This window comes from Pomacea canaliculata, linkage group LG3 (assembly GCF_003073045.1).
Source record: "Pomacea canaliculata isolate SZHN2017 linkage group LG3, ASM307304v1, whole genome shotgun sequence".
NCBI lineage: Eukaryota > Metazoa > Mollusca > Gastropoda > Architaenioglossa > Ampullariidae > Pomacea > Pomacea canaliculata.
In genome coordinates, this window is record NC_037592.1 from 17,781,155 (window position 1) to 17,805,677 (window position 24,523).

The 24,523-nt window shown below is 38.7% G+C and overlaps 1 protein-coding gene across 6 annotated transcripts; it reads right to left on the bottom strand.

Annotated features, from left to right (window-relative positions):
- Positions 1–201: 201 nt before the first annotated feature.
- On the bottom strand, positions 202–24,353 carry LOC112558998. 6 transcript variants are annotated; one of them, XM_025229799.1, is made up of 12 exons: positions 22,719–24,353; positions 20,919–21,127; positions 20,614–20,678; positions 19,788–20,059; positions 16,137–16,430; positions 15,351–15,908; positions 11,532–12,800; positions 9,644–10,903; positions 7,972–8,851; positions 7,329–7,459; positions 6,713–7,021; positions 202–5,082 (listed from the first exon to the last, which is right to left on the bottom strand). In XM_025229799.1, exons 2-12 carry the CDS (start codon positions 21,113–21,115, stop codon positions 3,634–3,636), a joined length of 6,684 nt encoding a protein of 2,227 aa, XP_025085584.1. In that variant the 5' UTR covers positions 21,116–21,127; positions 22,719–24,353; the 3' UTR covers positions 202–3,633. The 6 variants fall into 6 exon arrangements, with proteins under 6 accessions (XP_025085584.1, XP_025085579.1, XP_025085583.1 ...); XM_025229794.1 differs by having other exon boundaries at positions 20,614–21,124; XM_025229798.1 differs by having other exon boundaries at positions 15,540–15,908; positions 20,614–21,127.
- Positions 24,354–24,523: the final 170 nt, after the last annotated feature.

Below are 24,523 nucleotides of genomic sequence, written 5' to 3' on the forward strand. Positions count from 1 at the left end.
AACCTGTCTTTTGTGTGTTAAAGTGAAAGCTTGTCTAAACCCATTGATGAACATTTGTCCTGTATAAAGCTACTAACAAATATTCTCATGGTATTATCAATCACAATAAACCTACTTATACCTTACTTTTACAACTGAAAAATGAACGCAAACATTAAAGACAGGTCATGCTAAATAATTACTCATTGAAGTGAATACAAAAACCGTCAGTGTAATATTTATTTTTCAAATAATCTACCTACTCTGCAGCTGAAACTGTCAACATTTGTAATAAAAACCATTACTTCCCAAACTGAAGATATTTTTGCATAATAATCTGCAAAAATGCTAACCAAAATACAATGTCTGCCAACAAAAAAATTTGTAAGGATGGTAATCACTTGTAACCCATGACTCCCATCACAAAAAAAATTTCAACATTATGTCATTCATTTGCAAACCATTTTATGCATGTGAAAATGACTACAACCATCTTTCATAAGTTGTCTTCTTGTTTTTACTTATCCCACACTTTCTTACTAATCAATATATCCTGAGAATTAACAATTACATTTATTTACAATATTTTCCTTGAACTCTTTCACCTGAGAACATAAAGAAGTCTGCCAAACTAATTCTCACCTGCGTTGGCACAAAACAACAAGATTTTAAAACATGGATACACATTCAAAATTTGTCATAAATTTTTTGAGGAACATGATCGTGCTTGGAAATAGATCTGACCTATTTTAACCTTAGTTGATTGGCTGAGGAGGTGACATTTGCATGTAACAAATAAAAAGGAAAATGCACAAGGACGTGTTACTATCTTTAAAAGAAAATTTCTATCAAGGTTTCACAGATGGAATCTAGCTGAATTTCTGAGTCACCATCCCTCACCAAAAACTCCCAATAAATGTTGTATAATTTGATATATCACAGTTGTCCTACAATTACACATTTATGCTTTGAATTTTGGTTACCTTTTATTACACATTGCAGTTCTGTGATTTCACTTTTTCTTTCTACAATTTTGATTTGTGTCCAGCATATCAACCAATGTTCTGTTGCTTTAAATCTTTCTTGTTTCTTCATGTTTTGACTTCAGTCTGTTTCTTAATAGAGTGAGTTTGCATCCATGGACTGTGAAGTATACTATAACAACAGCGTTATGCATATACTGAAAATACAAGGTATTATTTAAAGCAACATTACTGAGAGTGTCAACTGCTGACATTAGGGATCTCTCTTTTTGTTTTGTTGGATTTTGCCAAGCCTGTCAATATTATTTGTCACTGAAAGCTAGATGTCAGGAGGAATTTCACTCTACTTTCAGACAATACAGAATAAAAGTATTCATCTTTTATATCAGAGTATTTTTATGTGTATGGTATGTGTATAAAAGCTTTTGTTTCAGCCACCTTTTTTTTGTTTCTTGCTCTTTTACCCTTTGTCACTTTTTATTATATTTATTATTGCATTGTCTACAACACACAGAACACCAGAATCAGCTGAACATAATAATGTGAGTTAAGCACACAGGGTAGACTACAGCACAGATAAAAGGAAAAACTCATTACATTTCCTGTGGGCCAACCTACACATATACCCCTGTATAACATAGAAGGGTCCACTTTTTAATGGATAAATTTAATTATCTGAACCAAAGAGTCAGTATTAAAATACTAATAACCCTGAGCTGGTTAGCTGTGTTAAAACTAGCAGATAACAAATTGCTTTTGAAACCACTCTTAATACTACCCATAATTAACACAAACCTGTTCACTTTTCAGCTGTGGTTAACTCAATGAAGACAAACACCCCTAAAAGCACCGCAGTCTGTGTAAAGCTTCCTCAGTTTACAATATTTCCACCAGGCAAGGCTACTGAAACTGGTTTTTCATTGGCGGACTGCACATATTATCCAGTGAAAAACACCTTAACATATATTTTAGTTGCAAAATAAGCAGCAATAACAATATCCAGATAATTCCTTTTTACAAAACTGATATGTATCACCAAAACTGCACAATAACAAAATGGCTTTTTTTATTTTCTTTGTTGAAAAAAGCCTTGCTTCCTTTTTTCTTACAAGGATGAATAATCAAAATGCATGAAAACAAAAGAACAATCAAAAGAGCTAGATATCTGAAAAGTTGGTAAAAAAGACTTTTTATAATGATAAAAAATAAGAAAAAAATTAATATTTCAAAACAAAGCTGACAGCTGCCAACAAGAGAGCTGACATACATCTGCTCTTGAACTGACCCTGCAGTTCCTTCAAAGGGTATATTTACAAAGTCGTCCTAAAAGACTAACAAGTGAATCCCTAAAAATATCTTGACAGTATTCATCTCCTACTCAACCTGTCATACCCTGAGCATCACTCCAGCATTGTAATGTATATGCATAGTCTTTTCAAGCACTACATCATAATTTTTTTCAATTCAAGTATTCTGAAAAGCACTATTCAAAAAAAGTCAAGCAAAAGTTTTTATATGATCTTAAAAGAAAAAATTACTATGAATTTATATCCATTTTTTACTTAACAGTGAATCTGAAATACATTTTAACTGCAGTGCTCTTTCGGAAAAACTCAAGTAGGTTCCAAATTAGTTTTGATGAGTAGTTATTATGTGATCCTACAACAAAATGAGGCAACATTACTAAGCTGTTTTGCCAGTCTCAACATGCAAATCTCGCGCAGTTCTTCAAATCCTCAGCAGCACCTTTTGAACTCAGTAGCTTTTATTTATCAGACTGTAGGGTCAAAGTTCTAGAAAAGTATAAGGAAGACTCCTTTTAGCAGAAGCACAGCCTCCAAACTTGATTGAATATTTTGATGAGCACAATAATGATATAAACACGACATATTCCTGAAAAGAGCAAGTGGGGTGGAGCTGGTTGGGGCATAAAGGCAGTGGAAGAATTCTTCCTTATCAGGATAACAATATTTTTTTAACAAATTTTGGTAAATATATACTTTTAGAAGTATCCTAGAAATGGCAAAGTGCCAAAATAGCAATGAAACCACACAGCATATATGGATGGCTTTACAAAGTTCTTTGCCACATTCAGACCTGATATGGGCTACTCAGCAGCAAAAAAGAGGCTAAAAACAACTCAATAAAAGCAAAAACAAGTTGCACACAAAAAGAACTGGCATAGGCAGGAATTTGGCAACTAAGGTCTGGTCAGGTACAACAGACTCCAAGCTAACTACTGGTCCCAGAAGGGAAATGTCTTGTTAACAGATACAGACTCAGTCAAGCAGCTGCGCACAAGGGACTCGCTGGGCAGGTACACAGAGCTGGCTGCATAATGGCACACTTACAGACTGCAGGCTGCCAGTTCCTTCAGACCATAGTTCATTCTGTACAGTCTCTTTTCTTTATATTTGTATTAACAGTGTTCACCAAGAAGCCAGACTGAAGTTACACGACAGAATCCTTAGAGAGATCTCCAGCCTACATGGAATGGCAATTTACTTATTACACTCATTTATTACAAGTCACAGTTCATTTGTTTTATGCACTTTTCAGTCTTTCTATCAGTGTTGAAGCATTGCTGACGGAAGACAAACTGTATTCTTCTTTTTTCCTCAAAGTAAAAATAAGTGCCTCCATGTGAGACACTTAATAACATATAACAATTTCACTGACTGTTTTCTGATGATACCTGTTCTGGACTGGAGCGATATGTCTGAGGCAAGAGACTGCCATCTGGATTATCACCTAAATGTGGGTGACTTTCATTAACTGTGCAATGATGTGAAGATAACATCATCTGTGCAGCAACGTCAGAGTGTGACTGTGCTACATACACTGAGGCAGAGGGCATGCAGTGCTGCCGATACTGGCTGGTGTGATCTTCCTGCCAATCAACTTGCTCCATCTGATGGGTGCTGTCTGCATCAGGACTGTCATCTGCCATCACAACATGCTTGGTGACAGCTATGGAATGAGCAGAAGCAGGAAGAACCTCCCACTGGTCTGCTGCTCGCTTCATGTCAAAGTGAGGGCTATTTTGGTAAGAGGCAGGGGGCCAGTGTGATGTCAGCTCTGGCAGGGAGTGAGCAGGGTCTTTGTCAAGACTTGGAGAGTGTGAATGCGATGCAGTGGGACTAGAGCAGTAGGTCTGAGGTAGAAGGCTACACTCCACGGTCTCACAGGCAGCAACTTCCACATCCTGCAGCAGATCACCAGGACCAACAACAACTTCCACCACATCGCCTCCATCTTCTGTCAAGTGCTGCAAAGATGCAGAGGACAAAACTTCCTCATCCACACTGCTGTCCGTGTACTGGACATGTGATGCTCTCCCTATGACCACCTCAGTCTGACCATGTGGCAACATGGCCATCACATCCTCAACCTGTGGCTGCGCTAAAACAGTTCCTACCCTGTCTGCATCATCCATGTGCTGAGATGGACTGCCATCTGACAAAAACTGCACCACTCCATCCTGACCCACCAGGATGCCGCTGGTTCCAGCATGACCAACAGTGTGTGAAGCACTGGTCATGTTCGGACCTCGCTGGATAACGGAGGAGATGTGGCCACGACTAGCTGCCTGTTTTTCTTGACCATGCAGATGTAAAGGCAATGCCTGCTCTATCTGATCCTGGCTCTCTGATATGTCAGGTGAAATGTTTGTCAAGTGAAAGTGACCATAACTACCCGTCTTCTGTTCACTTCCAGCCTGGTCAAGTTCCTCTGCCAGTTTTCTCAGTTCACTCCCAGTATATGTCACACCTACCACAACATCAGTAGGTTGCTTTACACTTTTTTTAGGAGGCATGACTAGTGGTGCCATTCCCCGCCTCTCCAGAACAACATGCCTGTGTTGTTCATTTCCATTCTTCAGTTCTCCATTGCACCCATGAGAGCGATAATCATGATGTACAGCTGTGGCTGAGACAGATAGCGAATGTTCCATGCCTGGTAAAGCCACTTGTGCCAGCTGGCTTCTGGTGCTGCCTAAAATAGACATAGGACTGTTGGCTTCCACTGCTTGTGTTGACAGGTCACCACTACTCTGGCTTGGGGTAAGGAGATTGTTATGATGACCAACATCACGCAGGTTAACAGACACTTTGGATACCTGGTTATAAAAAAAAATTTGCAGTATTTTAAACAGAGATGATCATCCAGCTTTCACTCTTGAACAATTTTTGCATTAAATTTGTAATCTATCCTGTCTTGTGTATGACTAAAGGTTTTGAAACTCTCTAAAGTGAAAATTCTTTCAAAATATCTCAAAAGTATAAACCTTAACTCTTAAGAAAAGTAAAAGGCACGCTTTTTTAACATTGTCATTCCTGCTGTCATGTTTTTATATAGCCTTTTTATATAAGCCTATAGAGCAAACTATACCCTGACTGCTGTACTACTTTTACATGCCTATATACCAAATACCCTGACTGTCTCAGAGGGGTGACATGAGGTTAAACAGCTAGCACAGCATGGGTGGCTGAGCCACACCTGTTGAATGAGTAATAGGATTTCTTTAGATAATGGAAACAAAAAGGGGGAGACAATATAATTAACTGTCACTGGCTAGCGCTTCACTTCTCAAGGAGACATGGCAAGTGGAGGGACACTGTAGGGGAGTGGAGGCTGCATCTTCCTAGAAAGGTGCAGTGTTCATTTTTTGTGTATCTCGGATTTTTTTTATGTTGACTTTTTCCTATATTCTTTTAAAGATATAGATATGTATTAGTCATTTGTTTTTGTTGTAACTGTCAATAGGTACAGTCTACAGGGCTGGGAGATGGGACATAAATTGTGTTTGGGCCTGGCTAATCCCATGGAGTGAAGGGCCTGGCAGATGCCATGGAGTATATTTGGAGTAGAGAATATGATTTGGAGTGTTTGGCTCTAGTAACCGGCTAGAAGCCAATAACATCAAAGGTGACAACTTGCTAGAGTAGTAAGACAAGAAAGTTGGGTCGCTTGTCCCCAAGAGGCAGCACCAATGGGTTTCAACATCTATCTCCTATTGGAGGGTTCAGTGATTTTTTTAAAGATAATTTGAAGAATATATACATTTTTTGTGCAACATCAGGCTCCAGTGACTATAATTAACAGTGTAAAAGAACATTATTAAGTATGAACAGTAAAAAGTGACATCGTGACTGACTATAAACTTTATTATTATTTGTTAACAATCAACCGGAGAAAACGTACTTTCCTTTAGGGCTGTGTTTACAATTAGAGATATTAAGTAGTAGTAAGGACTGACTGATGTATGCATACTGATAAATCATTTTCTACATTTATCGTGTATTTTAGTTACTGTAGTATAAATTTAAAATAATTAAATGCATACATGCGTGCAAAGAGCCAGTTAGTTGTCTTGCTTTTGTGAAGCAAATGAACGCACAAATGTCCAGGCGTCTACTTGTATGCCAGTGTCTGCGACACTGCTGCAATCTTTACATAAGCTTACAGAGCAAACTGTGCCCCGACTGCTTTAGTACCTTTATACATGCCTATAGAGTAAACTAGGCCCTGACTGCTACAGTATCTGTTCCAAACTGAGCTCACCTAATAATAATAAGTTTATTTATATAAGGCTTTTCCCCACCACTGAAGGTGGTCTCAAAACGCTTTACTAAAAAGAAAAACAAACATAATAATGGATACTGGTCTCAAAAACAATAAATGAAAAATAGCCAAATTCTAGCAGTAAGATCATCAGTTTAGTTTAACAATCACTGAGAAATAGCCACCTGTGCTGCAGCATGTGGTAGTGTGCTAGGACAAGTACTGTGACTAATGCTGCTGGCAAGCAGAGAGAGGTAGTCATCACAGTAAGCCAGGAGCTTGTCCATTTGAAGCATGGTGGCTATGCGGCGCAGAGCGTGCACAGTGTCGCAACCCACATGCAGCACTCCCTGATAAACATATTTCAGGAAGTCCTTTGCTGCACTAACACCTGTGGCTCGAGGCAAATTGACCTCTAGCTGAGAAGTTGGATTGGCATGACGGAAAGTGCTTTGCAGATATGGACTGGCAGCCAACAAAATCAGCTTGTGCACCTAAACAGTATTGTAAGTTTAAAAACTGTGACAAACTCACGTTGAGCCTTTCATTATCAAAACCCACAAAAATTAACCAAAATCTACATTTTAAATGAAGTATTTCTGTAAAATATTATTTGAAAGGGACAATATTTGTCCATGAATTCATGAATGTTTTTACTGATTTTAATTTAAACGTTCTGTTTGTTTCTGATTGCACACATCAGGAAAATCACATTTAATACTAGCACGAAAAAAAAATTTATATTGGATTATTACATATTAACATATAGGAAACAGAGATGCAAAAAGCATTGGAACTCACCGGTAACCTGCACCCATCCACTTCTAAAGAAGCGTCAAAGAACTTGCCATCTTGCCAAAGTTTATTCAGCTGTGCTTGAAGCTCCGAACCATGGTCTGGGTCTATGTAAACTTTGTTTGAAACACTACTGCCTGCAATATGATGCCAAATGATTGTTATTTAACATCCACATGAAACTCATGCAGTATTACGTGACGTGTTTTTCTGGGTAATATTTACAAATAGTCATAGCTAAAAATTAAAGCCTAAAGACTCTCATGCATGTTACCAACTAAAGGGTTAAAGGCTGAAAGAAATGGTTCAAGCTGGAGGAGGGAGGCAAGGAGCAGTGCCAGCTACTCTAGTAATCATTCTTTCACCTTAGTTGTCATGCTTTGTTAATTGCTTCAATCTGGCCGCGAAAACCCTCACCTACTCCCTCAGGTCAAACCATTCCTTCCTTCTTTTTAGACATGCACATACAAATATCAGGGATAAAATTTTTCCTTTGGAACAGTTTTTCACTAAAATGTTAATAATATCTAATAGAGTAAAAATATTTAATAACAAGCTTCAAATGGTAAGACAACTGCTTACAGTTCAAAATCAAAGATGTACATACAGATGCATGCATACACTCTCTCACACACACAAAGAAGCACACCTAAATCTCTGGGATCAGGATATGGTGGTGTTTCATTCAAAGTAGTCGTAGCATTAGCCACTGGCTTGACTTCATTTTCTGGCGAGCGAGAGAATCCAGCCTGTGAGTGAGAAGCACCACTGTGCCCCCACTGGAGATCCTGTGGGTGATGACTGCCTGGGATTCTATAGCGTGCGGAGCTCACAGTCTGTAGTATGGATTTGCGCAGGCTCTCATCAACACACAAGGTGTGGCGCTGGCTTGTAACTGCTGGTGAGGACACAGATGAGCTTGTTTTTTTCTGTTTCCCAGTCTCAGAACGAGGAGCGCTTAGGGAATTTTGGAATGACTGTCCAGGCTTGGAGGCAGAATGACCGTTTGTGCAAGTATTTTGATAGTCATTGCCTAAGGCCAAGTCAAATGATACTGTTGTGGCTGTTGCAGAAGAAAAATGAGAAGGCTGGCTTGATGCGAAAGTGACTGTGGAAGATGAGGTATTTGTAGGCATGGTTGTAAATGCCGTGGTTTTAACACTATTTCTAGCTGAAATGCTACCTGACAAGCCTGTGCTTGCCACGCTATGACTAACAGGTGTAACATCTCTGCTGCTGTCACTTCTCTCCCTTTTCACTTTGTTTGTCGACGGCATTTTATATTCTTGGATGCTGTATGCAGCTGTATTTTTAGACTCTTTAGCCCCCTGTGTGCTATCACTCCTCAATGTTTGGGCTGAACCAACTGCATCTAAAACATCTGCCTCCATCTCCCAGTCCTTTTCAGCTTTAATCCCTTTCGTTTTACGTGGAGATCGTGAACTCTCTGATAGTGTCAGTTTCTGACGCCTTGTATTTTTTCTGCGAAGGTTTCTGGCACACATGGACAGATCCCTCTGGACACGTCGCTAAAGCAAGCAGAAGAGTGGAGCATTTATCAATACATTTATGAACAAAGGATAAACTAATATAGATTAAACGAATTAAAATTGTCCACTAAATAAACTGTTTTACTTTCAGCTGCATGAATGTAAAAACAGAACTGCAGGAAAAAAAGCCTCCCTTCAGGTCCACTTTAAATAATGCAGAAAATACAAGGTAAACGATGCTATTAAGCCTTCAACCTGAGAACTCTAATGCATAATACTGAATGCTTTTGCGTTAATGGGCTGTCATCAAAAGACACTTTATGACCAAAGTTGATAGCCATGGCCAACAAGGCTGGACAATTCAACCATTTGCCAATCTGACCATGGCATGTATCAATTTGACCACAATCCATAGTTGATTTGACCACAAATACAAACAACAGTGATCTGACCACTATGGTCAATTCAACCATATAATCTATGGGATAATTTGGCTGTCCTTTGATGACCTGTGCATGCCAATCTTGCTCTCTTTCTTTCGTCATATGCTTGTGTGTAGAGATGATGCTTTAAAGAACTCTTTTTTTTTTTTTTTTTTTTTTGTTGTAAAACTATACTTGCATAACACACTTGGTCAGAAAAAAAGCCATGTATGTCTTCTCACATCACAGTGAAATAGTTTTTGCATTTTTTAGACATACCCACCTTTCTTCTATAATGGCCTGTCTTGTTTTAGATTTATTCTTAAACTATACTTTTAATCTCTCGACAGTGAAAAGAAGTCTGAACACTGAAGGAACAAAAATAATAAATAATAATAAATATTCTTACATATAGTGGTTGGCCAGGGTGGATGACTGGGTCCTTTAAGTCTGGAAACTGAGAGACGACCAATTCAGATATGCGGCTGTAGTCCGCACTTGACCACCAGTATTTAAAACCTAAGAAAAAGCGTGCAGTCTCCCGGATAATCTCAGAACGATGTCGGTATGCTAAGCCTTCGTCTTTTGCCTTCAGCAGCTTCTGTGAGTACTTTGGAACTGGCAGAGGGCTTGGAAGAGCTTTGAATATGTTCTGACCACTTTTCTTCCAAGGAGATCCATGTGGGAACCAGACTTGCTCACGCGCACTGAATGTGTCCATGCTGCTAGTCCTGTTTTTGTGCTTTGCCAGCTTGAAATCAGCTTTTACATCTTCCCTTTCAAGGTCTAAATTTTGTTGCTTGGATGTGTCACTACCACAGGTCAAATTAATTGGTGCTTCCTCAATGTTACTCAATTCAGGTCTCACTTGTGATAATTGAGAATGAGCTCGTACAGGATTCTGGTGTGCGTGAATTAAAGGCCTTGGAGAAGATGGTGTTGGCGGTGTATTTACTGATACATTTCTTTCACTCTGAACTGATGGCAACTGACTACTGTGAAGTCGGAACAATGAATGTGTTTTGTTTCCTACAACTGCATCAGAGGTACTTCGTCTTCGATTTCCCACAGCTACAGGCTCCATTTTCACATCAGGTCGAATTCCTTCCGACATGCCATCAACAGGCACCTTTTCTCTTTCTTCCATCGCAAGTACTTGCTTGGACAGTGGATGAGATAATGACGCCCGCTTCAAAGCAGTGCATCCATCATCATTTTCATCAGATTCTAAAACTCTTGATGCACATGTATCACTTAAACTTCGCTTTGTTCCATGTAGGTGAGATCCACTGGACAAAGTTTCTGAAGGCAGGGAAAACTGCTGGTATAAAGCATTCCAAGCGAGAGTGCTTTGTTCATACATGGAGTGGGCCAGCAAAGCCTGGCGCTGTTCTTCAGTAAGAACAGCTAGTCCAGCAGTTCCAAGCATTCCTTTTTCATGTCCTTGTTGTCCTACAGCTTCTCGCAGACTCGCCATGGTTGCCAGCTCTCCCAGTGTTAGTCCTGACCCCTTTGCTTGGTCATCGCTGTCTGCGTCCTTTCCATGGCTCTCTGCTGTTGACTGAAGGCTGCACCACTGCTTTGTGTATGCTGAGGGTTTATGACGGGAAATTGGTAAGCGCCGTCTCATATTGCGTGCACATGTCCCAAGATCTTTCTTGATATTTTGCTTTTTAAACAGAGAACAAGAAAAATTGGTTAGAAAATGCAGAGCTTCATAGCTTCACTCTAAACAATTACCATACACTGTCCTTGAATAGTATGGTACAATTTATGAAAATAAGCAAGAACATATGATATTGCATACAAATAAAAGCTCACAAAAATATTGCATATTTTTTTCAATATTTACTTGTCATACATCAATAAGCAATGCTCAAACACTCCCCCCGCCCTGATACTGTATAAGCATGTAACTTTATTTTAACATTACCATCATATAAATATGCCTGCCTCACTAAAGGATTAATGGTACTGACTCCAGTTATGAAATAAAAAGACTGTTTTGATTATCACCACAAAGTAGTTCAAAAATATGGGCACTGTACTACACTTTCTTTTTTCAGCACACAACCTGAAGCAATAGCATCTACACTGATTTTTTGTTTTCCTTCTTTTTGGAAGGAAGCAAAAGGCTAACAACTTTTTATTTAAATATTTGTATGGCTGCCATGGTAAACAGCAAGCAATTCCATTCCTGCTGCCTGACTTGCCAATCCATGTAAATGGAGCATGTGATCTACGCTAATAAAAATCGCAGATACAAGGAAAGTTTTGTTTAAAAGGTGAAAACTTACAACACTCTGTAAGGCAGGAAAATGCCGCAAGACCAGTTCTGCAATGCGCTCATAATCTTGAGTGGTCCACCACATCTTCATGGCTAGAAAGAACTGTGTAGTTTCACGGATGATACGAGGACGAGCAGAAGCTGTGTTGCCAGAGTCCCTGGCACGAAGAACATTCAATGAAAAAGGAGGAGTAGGCAAGGGGTCCGGGAGACATGTTGATCGCCACATTGCCATGGCTGACATACGGTCAGCATGTGCGGCTTCGCTAAGTTCATCTTTGGTGCCCACTCCTCCTCCAGCTGCCAAACTATAAATGTGAGCTGGTGATAGCTGTTGAAGCGACAGAGAATTAACAGCTGCACTGGATGTGGCTGGGGTATTCTGATGCGCTGCTGGTGGAGATGTATGTTGAATAAGGGAAGGATGAGATGACAGCTGTGCAGACATCAAATGGTCCGAAATACAAGCAGCAGACAAAGCTTGTGCAGTGAGTGTGTGAGAGATCTGTGCTGATAGCGCTTTCATTGACTGCACTGACAAAGCCTGAGACATCTGAGCAGATATGTTCTGCAAAGCCTGGGATGACTGTGTAACCAAGGAATGGTCATCACCTAAATCCTCATATCTACTTCTATCCATATCATCCACCTCATGTTTAATCACAACATCTAAAGAACCAGCAGGAGAGACTGCCACATTCTGATTTGGGTGTGCCTGGACTTCTGACAGCTTTCTTCTTTTAACAACACGTTTATTAACATCCCTAAGTACTTTTTCGTGCACTGCTTCCAACTCACTTGATCCAGCTGTCTCAGACAACAATGCATGAGATAATTTTAATCCTGTCCCTGAGGTTGAAAAAGGTGCTGGGAGTTCTTTTGTCTGTTCATCTCTCCTGATTTCATCGTGCTGAATCCGGGCTAAACTGTCTAACATCCCATCACTTAGTGCTTGTAGCTGGCCTCCTTTTGAACAGTTTGCACCATGACCTCTGGGGTCCTCAGCAGCAGTATCTCTCTGGTTTTCCATTTGTGATTCGTTCAGCTCTGGCAGTTCTTTGTGCAACAGGGCAGCATGACGACTCTCAATAATGCTAGCAGCAGTCAAAAGCTCATTGCAAAAATCTGTAGACGGCTGCTGTCCACTTAATGATGACATTGTTACAGTGCCAACTGCTGCAAATCGGTCTTCTGGAGATTTGCTATCTCTCCTACGTAGCATTCCCTCTCGGCGGCGAATGTTTCGTGCTGTCTGAGAAAGGTCTGCACGCACACGGCGCTGTTAAGGAAAAAGAAATTAATGTCTAAATAAAATAGGCTGATTCATGTTTTGAAAACAATAAAGCTAGAAAGCAGAAAAGTGCAATTTCCTTTTCACATGGAAGTGCCTATTACTTTACATATGCTGCCTGTAATAACTGATTAAAATTCAAAATCTTTTTAATGTCAGCTAGAAAAAAAAAGATGAACTATCTCTCATTAAATACATCTTATAGTTACTTTGTCTTTATAGATGAAAAAAATCTATAACGCTTTCTTAACAAAGTTAAAATACTAGGAATAAGCGCAATCTCAAAAGTCATTGTGCACTATGTCAAGCTTTGTAAATTATCAAAGAAGCAACAACAAAATGTGCAAAAATTAAAACTGCCCTAAAAGCCTGAGATTTCACCTAATGAAAAAATTATGATTGAACTGATTTCACTAAAAGAAGCCTGTTGACACAAAGCATCAGGAATAAAAATAAAGAAGTCAATGTACCACACGCTGGAATACAACTAGGTGGGTAGGAAACATGATGTAAGTAATACTTCACAGTTTAAAAAAATGACTTGCACAATCAAACACTACAGCATGCAAAAAAAATTAAAAAAATTTAACTAAAAATCTAAATCACTAGTAAAAGTTAAAAGCTAAATAACTATGCAATACCTTAAGGCCAGACAAGCCATATGACTTTATACAGCTTCTTGTTTGCCTTTTCATTTTTTTAAAACATTTCTTCAGGTGTAAGTTTCCCACCTCACTATAATGCATGATTAAATACTAAATACATGACAATGACTTAATAACACAAATGCAATAGCACCCTTTTTCCAGAATCCCTGCGATGCCAGTTAGTCAAGTAACTTCACCTACTCTGTGGTTCATGAATCAGTAGTTAGTTTGCCTATCAAGTTAACTTCCCTAGCTCGTTCCCTACCCACTTTAGGGACATTTTATCCACAGGTATATTCCCAATGTTCATGAATAAGAGATGTCAACCAAAAAAAACTCACTCACTTCTATCTATATATGATTGTCCACTGGAAATCAACAATAATTGATACCTTTTGAAAAATTAGTTTCTAGGGTAATGGATCCTAAGGTGACTAATGACCCCAATTGAGGCCCAGAAGTTCTTTCATATGGAACACATGTGATGGCAGGGTGCTATTGAGAGTGACTGCTCAGCCTCACATATTATGCTTCTGCTATGCTGCCTATGACTGGTAACTTCCAGAGACCACCCCTACTGACCAGGCCTAGGTCAAGTCAACAATGAAGTTCCTGTAGAGGTACTGGTACTATTCCTGGCACTTTTCCTGAAGTTGTATCCAGCATGAAGTCCACACTGTCTTTCAGAGAGAATGTTGTGTTCAGGGTCCATCATACCTGCGCACAACACTAACCAACGCTAACACAGCACTAACCATTACCTTCAGAGTGACAGCATGCAGCATAAAGCCGTCATTTCTCAACAATAGTTCACAACATTAACAAGTGTTCTCAGATTAATACACCACAAGAACCAGTACCTCAAATCTCCTACCTGCAGAAGACTCTAAGTATGCATGATTTGGATCCCCCATTAATTTGAAGTAATTATCACTTGAGATAATTCTTTCCTTCTCCATGCCTCATTATCCTGCTTCAGCTAATATTTTTTATTTATTAATTATAAATTAACAGCTTCAACCTGCTATGTAGCAGTAACCAAGAAAGTACAAAAGCACATCACTAAGCTACACATTCATTATAGCATTCTCAGCCAGCTAAGCAACTGCCTAGAAATGTCATCTGTGACATGCACAAGACGATCCACTTGCAACACAGGTTACAAGCTGATCATGTAGAGTAGCAACAATTATGTCTGTCTACCCTTGAAGTAACATGGAACCATCATTAAAATGATCATTTTAGTAATCATGGTTCCCAATGCCAGTACATGATTTGCAACCAAAGACATGAAACTTTTAATTGATACAAATGACTTATATATTATTACAAAGGTACCCCCTAATGTCCAACCTATATATTCAATCATTGCTCCAACAATTAAATAAAATTAAAGAGCACCTGCAAAGAAATAATGTCTTTGAGCTCAGAAGAATCTATATTAGTTCTGAATTAATCGCTGTCCAATTACAGTTAACTGCAATGCCTTAGCAAAGGAACACTGCAGCCTTAGTTTTTCTTAGCCCTCAAAATAGAAATAAGAAAACAAAGTTAAAAAGCCCTCAGATAAAGAGAACAAGGTCAGTCTCCCACCTCCCCTTATTACTTTACAAGCAGAGATGCTGGAGTACAGCTATTTTAGTCAAAATGATTTATCACAGCAGTCCAGAAACAACACTTGAAAGCAACAGGATGACAAAGATATGAAAAATAATTATGCAGGATCCACAGGAAAAAAGGCATTTAATGCACAATATGACATGATGGGACTCTGAATCCTCTATCAGGTTTTCAGTTCACAAGAATACCACAGCTCACATCATAGAACAACTTCATGCCAGATGAAGCAACAACACTACTAAAACATCAGCCCGATTCTGAGAGAACTCACATTTGGTGGCACATTGGGACTTAAACCTGGGTCTTTCAAGTCTGGGAAGTACTCAACCACCAAGTCTGAAATACGGTCGTAGTCAACACTGCTCCACCAGTACTTCAAGGAGAGAAAGAAAAGAACTGTCTCGCGGATGATGAGTGGCCGCTCATACTTGACAATACCCATTTTCTGAGCTTTTATTACCTTATCAGAATAGGGCGGAACAGGAAGTGGGTCGGGGAGCTGCACGTCAGGCTCCCAAGCTGAAGGTACAGAGGCAGAATCATCATCTCGGCGACCTTGCTTTTCAAACTGGGATCCTGTCGACTTGGGGCCTGAAAGACCTATGCCCATTGTTGGTTCTTTGTTGGCAACTCCTGTGATCTGCATATGTGCTTGGACACCTGAGGGTGAGGTAGTTGATGAAGCTGTTACTGCAGCACTGGGTGTTGCAAGAGAAGGGAAGACAATGCCACCGAGACCTTGACTGTGTCCTAAGAAGTGGGCTACAGGTGGAAGAACAGTAGGTGCTGGGCTGGCTGCAGAGGTCAACAAATAGGGCAAACTTGCAACCTGTAACACACACACATACACATGCATGGTTATTTCAGGTGGCTATTAGAAATGTCAAGGCAAGCAGTTACTGGAATGTTCAATTTAAAATACTCAATAAAAATTCACTAAACATGCTTTTAATTCATACACACACACAAATAAAGACATAAACTTCTAAAACAAGCAAGTGTTCCAAAGTATTGTATATAAAGCACTGCAGTAGTATTCTGAACACACACAATATACCTGGTTGTGATCCAGTAACTGGCCATCAGATTTAGCTTGCGCTGTATGTGCTGTGTGTGGCAGCAGTTGACCTGTACTTTTCCCAGCTCGACTGCCCATCTTCTTTGTGGATTCCGGCATTTCAATTTTACTCTGGGAAATTTTTCCAGCATTTGTCACTCGCTTATTATTTTCTTCCACCACCTGATGGCAGCCAGGACTCTGAAGCTTTGGACTTCCTCTCCTTTTTTCATGGTTTTTGGCTATCCGACGAATGTTTCGAGCACACATGGAAAGGTCCAGCCTTACCTTACTCTGCACATGACACATAGAAAGTATCTGTCATATTGCCTAGTAATTTAATGTAATAAAGATGTCAAATGCCATGCCTGCAAGTTAACTGCACATCATAATTTTAGAGAAACTGATTTTATTAACTTTTTTAATTTTTTACTTTTGATGCTCTTTATTTTAAGCACAATTCTCATCTGGTCACATTTTTATTTAAAATTTCAATACTTTTAAATCGTTTTTGTTATTATGCAATAAATAAAAAACAATACAATGTTTCATAAATTGCTTGTGTAAATCAAAATCCACATATCTCAAAATTACTGCCTGTTCTTTCTATGAAAATAAATGCTAAGCAACACACACCTCTGATGGCTGTATGAGATTTATTTGAATGGAAGAATTATTTGAAATAAACTGTCTTTGAAAAAAAAATGATAGTAAAATGAACTGTTGATCTCACCCCTCTGAATCTGATCATCCATAATCTGAATTCCTCTCTCTAACAATATAATTCCTTGTCATTCAAAGCAAGAATTGGTTAAGTTTCTTCAGAAGAAATATATTTCTGAATGTAATGCTCCAAAATTATAGATCTGTTTCTAAGATTTCAGAAAAGGTTTTGTGAATGCTGCAGATACATCACTAAATATATCTAACAAAGTTTTTCTGTCTAAGAAGGATCACTATATGGAGACTGCACTGCTGCATGTCCTGACAATTTCCTTACTAATGCAGGTAAAAGTTTGGTTCGCTTGATCTCACTCTTGGACCTTAGCCCCACATTTGACACACCAAATCACTTCACACAGCTTCAGAGACTGGCAGTCATATGGCAGATAGGTACTATTATTAACTGGTCATTTCCTATCTTCGGGATTGCAAGAGGTCTGTTGCTGCAGACAGCTCAGTATCAGCAACAAGGCCTCATGGCTCTCTTCTGGATTCTATTCTCTTCAGCTTCTACATTCAGAGATTATTGCTGTGATGCTGTGCTTGTCACTAATATATTGATGATAACTGGCTCTATGTAACATTTCTAATCAGTTTCCATTTACTCAGTCACACATCCAGTCTTGCACTGCAGATATTCACTGCAGAATGAGCAGTAAAAAGCTGATGCTCAATGACAAAACTGAACTGATGCTACCAGGTTGACTTGGTCTGAACAGAAGTGTTTTATTAATCACATGGGACAGCTCTGGTTCTTTTCAGAAATAAGTAAAACATCTTGACGTCGCCAATGGTTATACTCTTTGCAGGAAAGAATAAGAAAATTTTTCTTTTTTACTATTTCTTGAAAATCAGATGTATCCATATCTGTCAGGATGTGCCTGTGCCACACCTATGACTCACCTTGACTACTGGAACTCTGTCCTGTATGATCCTCATGATAAATTTAACTCACAAAGAGTGTCAAACAGTGCAGCCTGATTTACACTAGTGTCATGTGTCAGACATTTTTCTTGCCTTTTTTATTAGTTTCCAACACAGTTTAGTCCAGACACTTTTCAGTAGACACTTGCATGTAAGGAAATATGCATAACAGAGCATACTTAATGTCATTTTCCAAAAACATTTTTATCTGGTTTGCGAGGGATAGGGCATGTTTTTGGTGTGAAGTGTCTGTTAGTGTGGGCACTAGCTATCGCTTCCAGTTCCTGCACAAGATATTGTTGCAAACCCCAAAATTTAGCATGCCTTGATCAGTCATCTCCAAGCTGTAGACATGTAAGGCGGTGCAAGAACCTGGTGTTGCTGTTTGACAAGCATCCAACCAACAGACCCATTACTAAACCGTTTGAGTAAGTGTGCAAGTTTTTCTGTATCATAAAGTCTGGAACATCTGTAATCAGCAAGTGCCTGCTTGTCCCCTTGTTTGTCAATTTGTTTTGCCTGTGCTGGGAATTTTCAAAAATATTTCGTGATTTTTTTTTTTTAAATATAAGATTTTATTTCCATGACATCATGACATTGCATGCCAGAGAAGCAAACTGCAGTCAATACTATCGTATGTCAGCTGAACAAGCTGCACACTATGCTTCCTTCATCCACCATAATTCCTTGAGTCTGCTGGCAATGTTTATATGATTATCAGTAAGAGTTTTATCTCTACATTACTGCATGTGTGGTGCACATTCATTATAAACTTTTATAAACATTTATGATTAACAGTTTCAAGGGGATTTTGTATGTCAAATCATGGATAGTGCCATTGTAAGAGAACTTAACTGGGACAGACTTGACGGAAATTTAATCCTGCCCACTGTTAATATTTTTGATCTCCTGAGGAACTGTGTGTTGATCGGTGGTGCAGACTGGAAAAAGGGTCCACTTGTAATAAGGACAGACAATGCTTGGATGTCACATTGCAGAGTGCAAATTGGAAGCAAGGAGAGAAAGACGGAGTAACAATTCTTCCTGTCTTATCATCTTCCCTGATTGAAGGCTTCATTAGAGGAATTTTTTGTGCGTGTTTGTTTCCCTATAGTTTTATATCACAGTGTGTGTGTGCACACATGTGCGTGTCTTTTGTGTTGCCAGTGTATACATCTTTTTCTTACCTGTGTAGGACATATTTTTTTCCTTTTCTTTCCCTCTGTTGTGTTAATACATTTGCTTTTATTTTTTGCACCATTCATCTTGTGTTCATTATGGTCTTCACTCACTAGTGATTCGATTGGCCATCATCCACCTCTAGCCAAGTGAGTGACTGTAGGGTTGTGACTATGTGTCAGCGATGCCAGGGGCAAATACATTTCATACAAAGGCTAAAATTCAGCATCTTACCCTTGCTAAAGTGACTACATCTTTATTTGCTGTATTACTCATTTTCAGACTATGTTCATTGAGCAAGGGGCATCCCTAAAATGAATCTGAATGGTTTCAGCCATAGAAAATTTTATTATGCAGGCTCAATAATGTGAAATACACTCCCAGCCTGTTTAAGAAACATGCCAGAAGCACAAGCAGAATTTTAAAATATACTTGTTTCACCAACCTGACTATTGTGTTTGCTATGTGTTTTATGATATGAGTGGGGAATAGTTGTGTGTACATGTTAAAATGTGTGTTGTGCCAGAAAGGAATGCTTAGTTTGAGACAGTGAAATGAGTCATTTACTATTGACAAGAGCTCTTTATGCCATAACCATCCTATACCATGTTTTACCAACCTTTAATCATGACTAATTAAATGTTCTACAAAAAAACCACTCTCTGTAAAGACAGAAACATACCTTTTTGAATCTGTCACAAAGATCCCATATTCTTAAAAAAAAATTTCAAAAACACACAGCAACTGAAGTAAACCAAGAACAAAGAAACTAGTCCATGTGACCATAATCAAAAGTCACTGCAAAAACAAAAATATGCAACTTACATAACAAGGTTGAGATGGCCAGGTAAATGGGTCTTGTAGTTCAGGAAATTCATTGACAACCAATTCAGCAATATGATCATAATCATCACTGGTCCACCAATACTTGTAGGCAAGAAAAAATTTGACAGTTTCTCGAATTATTGTTGCTCTCTCAGACAAGACATTGCCTGATGCTCGTGCCGCTTGCACAGCCTGGCTGTATGATGGTGTAGGCAGTGGGTATGGCAAATTCTTTGACCGAACAGCCTGTAGCAGTTTGTTGGAGCTGTCATCTTCACAAAGGGGGGGAAAAATGAGAAGACTTGATAATATTACCAAACATGTCCATTAGATATTATCTGCTGTTATAAAAGCAGTCTTATTAAATATATCACCTTTCACTAAAATAAAAAGACAGAAACAGAAAAATACATATTGTGTATGTATATAATCATATCCTTAACAGCAAAGTTTATTATTGTAAATTTTAAAATTGAATGTAAGGAAAACAGTTTCCTTTAAAACAGTGTTGTTGGCCATATGATCAGGAAGCAATTAGTAAAGATCAGATCTGCCCCTACAAAATGCTCTCAGACGACCTTTGCGGCTAGAGCAAACAACCCCAAGAATGAAGCTAGATGAAAACCTGGGTAAGTTTCTAGGGAACTACTGCACAAGTATAACCAAGTAGGCTTGGGCAGTGAGTATCTAGGACGAACCTTTACATACACAAACACAATGTGAGAGAGATCAAAAGAATGATTTTATAAAATACAACTCCTCATTTAAAATCTTTCACTTTTATATCTCCTAACACTGTGAACTAAAATTTGCAGTTGTAATTTACCTGCAATCTCTGTTTTCAAATCTGAAGATAAGATCACCTGGGAACCTCCTGCTGCAATCTCTTGTCTGTGAGCAGACATAAAAGTGTTGGATGAAGGAGTGTCATCTTTGAGACCAGGGGTTCTTGACTCGCACACAAATTTACCAACTGAAGATTTGGGTGTTTTACAAGACACTGTTGTAGTAGTGGTTGTTAAAGTGTTGGTAGTGATGGTAGCAACTAAATTAGGACAAGACGAAACAGCACTAGCGCTATAAGAAGTAACAGTGTTAGATGATACTGAACAAGTTTTTGATATGCTTAACTCTTCTGATATTGTTGTAGATATGTTTATGTCTGGTATGGAAGGGACCCTCAGAGTTTCTGACTCCTCAGCAGCTTTTGAGTTAACTAGCTCCGACTCGTAGTCCTTTACTGCCCCGTCTCTCTCTGGTGTGTCTTTCTGGTCTCCTTTTTTGGCACCACTCCTGCTTTCAGATGAAAACTTTTCTTTCCCTTCCATCTCAAAATCCTGCTTTAAAAGAACAGACAGGTAATGATAAAATATCACATTTAAAGATGCAATTATTTACAAATATTTCTTTCTAAATGTGATGTGTTCTATTAAATAATGATTGAAAGAATTTAATTTTAAATAAACTACATCTAAACACATTAAGAGGAATCTGAATATGCAGATATACCAAAGTGCATGCTACATAACTTGGTTCAAAAACTCCAGTAATTTTACTGGCTATCCCAGTGGTGCCCAACCTTTTTTCGCCAGAGGACCGCACTGGACATGATATAAAATCTGCGGGCCAGAACATGGCAATTTTTCTAGAATTATGATGTTAAAAATGAAAATATGTTGTGTCTGATTAAAATGAGCAGACTGGATGAGGCAGGCCGTAGGTTGGGCACCCCTGGGCTATCCCATGCTATTATAAAATCTGACTCTAAAGTGCTAACATGTTAAGAAAGCTTATTTAGTGTCAATGGAATGGATAGGATAAAATGAAGCATATCTTGCTTCCCTATCATGTCAAGCATGATGTCAAGCAACACAGGCTAGTTCTGCCAAAACTGGAAGTACACTATCACAAGATAGCTATCTTTAATGACATCAATAAATATGCATGCTATAATTTAAATTTTAAAACACAGTTTTGAAATAAATTAAAATAATCTTTTGAAAACTATTACAAAATTCTCTAAGGGACACTTTATAATTAAAATTTAAAGTCTGAATGCCTGTATTTGAGATACTATCATTAAAAAGTAACCGGACTAAATGACCTCAATATAACAAACGAAAACTGGGGACAAAAGCTAAGTGGCCTCTGCAGTTAGCACACCCTGTGAAATAAATTCCAAACAAAATGTGGAGGGTCTTCTTTGTTAACTGTTTATATTGTTATCGAATAAGGTGCAGCAGAAATTTCCATACAGAAATAATCGTCTCACAACGTTAATCTTGATAAGGCTCACACACTCACGCTGGCTCAAGTATTTCCTAAGATTCAATAGCCCGAACTTGTAAACACAACAACCACACCCTCCCGCCCTCCACCCACACCCTCTCCTCTGTTTAACACGTAACAAGCCTACTCTGCAAGATGCATGCGCAAACAACTACACATTGCGTGTTTGTGCGGGATGTGTTCACGCGAGTCCGTGCATTTTTTTTTTCTTCCCTTTGTTTTGTTCCAATATATTAAGTAATAGTGAGTTCTGTCAACACTGTCTTAACTCTTTTTTCTAAAAGCGAAAGTTCATGGCAGTATTTTTTTTTTTCCTCATCTTTGATTAAATTCGTCATGACATCTTGCTGGAGAAGCTCGAAACTGGTCGTCCATGTCTGTTGCCGTCTGAAAATGTTTAACTGCAATTTTTTTTAACTTCGCGTTTGTTTAAGGTTTCAAATATATGTGCAACTGACTGAACTTAACACGAATCAAAATCTTATGCACGCACATTCTTTTGGGGCGTCTTGTTTTGCCTGATATACTGAGCTTCCTGAAAATCTGCGAACACTTTTTTTTTAATCTCCTACTTCTAGTCTTTCGTGTAACACTCGCAATCCGCACGAACGCTTTTCTTCAAATGTCATCAACAAAACATACCTTTCCTCATTGGTGCATTACTGTAATACAAAAAAATAAATTTTATACACATGTGTCTTTGTATTTCCGAGGAGATCACATTAAGATGATACCATGTCAAATTACTACAAGCAGGTGTCTTAATCTGGACACAATGGCGACACAGCATCAACTTGAGCACACTTTGCGTGTCCGGAGTTAATGTCTTCACCCCATTGGTTAAAATATCTTCACAGTCTACTATTTTGACCAATCATCAGCCATCATGCACTCTCCTCAACTTCGCACACACACAACACGCAAAGTTAATCTGATCTCTTGTACGTGTGTGTTTTAGCACAAAGATCACTGAAGCCAAATGTTGGCAACTATACAAATATTTACTGCACACTACACAAGCAGCTGCATAAGAAGAAATGGAATTTCAGTGTCTATCGTGAGCCACATTAAAAGGAAAAAAAAAAAACCCTGATAATGTCCAAAAAAGACGCTGCTCATCATTACAACGACAGGAAAGACATCTCTGACTCGTGGTCTAAGATACTCTTTAATTTTTTTTTAAAATTAAAATAATTTTGAGATGTGAGGAACAACCAACAGCGCAAATAAAATGTTTAGGACTGGGGTTTTTTATGAACATTACAAACAATTCAACATATACTTTTATCTTTCATATCATTTGCCATGACTTATTTCTATGCATCCATTATGAGAATATTGCATATGTAGATACCTATACACGGCGTTGTTGAAGTCCGTTTTGTGCAGCAGTTCAACACGCTCGATCTTACTTCCCAAGGAGAAAAAAAAAAATGCCTCTATCACCAACCTTATCACAAACTGAACTGTCTTTGCTATGTCTTTATCACGTTTGTGCTCGTGGTTACCTTTCTTCCTGCCTCACCCCCCAGATTCCATTCTGCCACGTTTTGCGGCTAATGCCATGGTCGATCCATATTTCCCGCACTATGTTCTGCTGGCCAACGAGCCCGACCATACTCTGTCTTGTACACTGTCCCTTTGCAGCTCCACCAAGCCATCTCTTTAAGTGGTTCCATGCGGCTATTCTTTAAAATGTCTTCCAAACACTCATGCATTAGCACCTAGAATTTTTGCATGGGATCTATGCCCTATACAAAAATTAAAAACTTTTGTTTAAACTATTTAAAGCTTTTGTTTAATTTCTCAAAATGTGAAAGTCTTTCACAAACCTTTAAGAATTATGGAATTGTTTCATTTTTAAGTAAAACATGTGAACTCATGCTCAACGTTGCTGACGGATTATTAAAATAGTGGTCATTTTGTTTTCTTTCAAAAAAAGCACACATGGATTGAGCTAAATTCTGACACTACTGAAAGCTGCAGTTAATGTAAAAGTTTAATCCTAATATGTTACCTTACCAGAAAGCCTATTTTTGTGATATTGCAGGAACTGAGGTCGTCAAATCTTTACAACCCAATGAGAATTTTGATGTTCGAGGTCCTGCATCTTGCGATGAAATGGTTATTTGCTCTGATTTTAAGTATTTGTAGCTGGTAACACATTTATTCAAAACAAAAAAATTTTGCATTCAGGATAGATTTTAAGGCAGTGGTTCTTAACCTGGGTTCGATCGAACCCTAGGGGTTCGGTGAGTCGGTCTCAGGGGTTCTGCGGAGCCTCCACCACGGAGGTCAAGACACACCCGCAATTAGTGATGACACTTAAGAAGGGTTCGGTGAACGTGCATATGAAACTAAAGAAGGGTTCGGTGAATTTGCATATGAAACTTGTGGGTTCGGTACCTCAAAAAAGGTTAAGAACCACTGCTTTAAGGTTCTGCTTG

What these genes read in the sequence shown, in the direction of transcription:
- LOC112558998 (XM_025229794.1), bottom strand. Translation starts at nt 21,115, where the DNA reads ATGGAAGGGAAAGAAAAGTTTTCATCTGAAAGCAGGAGTGGTGCCAAA. An exon ending in GGCCATCTCAACCTTGTTAT is followed by an intron (nt 16,431 to 19,787) that starts GTAAGTTGCATA and finishes TGTCATGTGCAG; the next exon opens with AGTAAGGTAAGGCTGGACCT. An exon ending in ACCCTGGCCAACCACTATAT is followed by an intron (nt 8,852 to 9,643) that starts GTAAGAATATTT and finishes TGCTTGCTTTAG; the next exon opens with CGACGTGTCCAGAGGGATCT.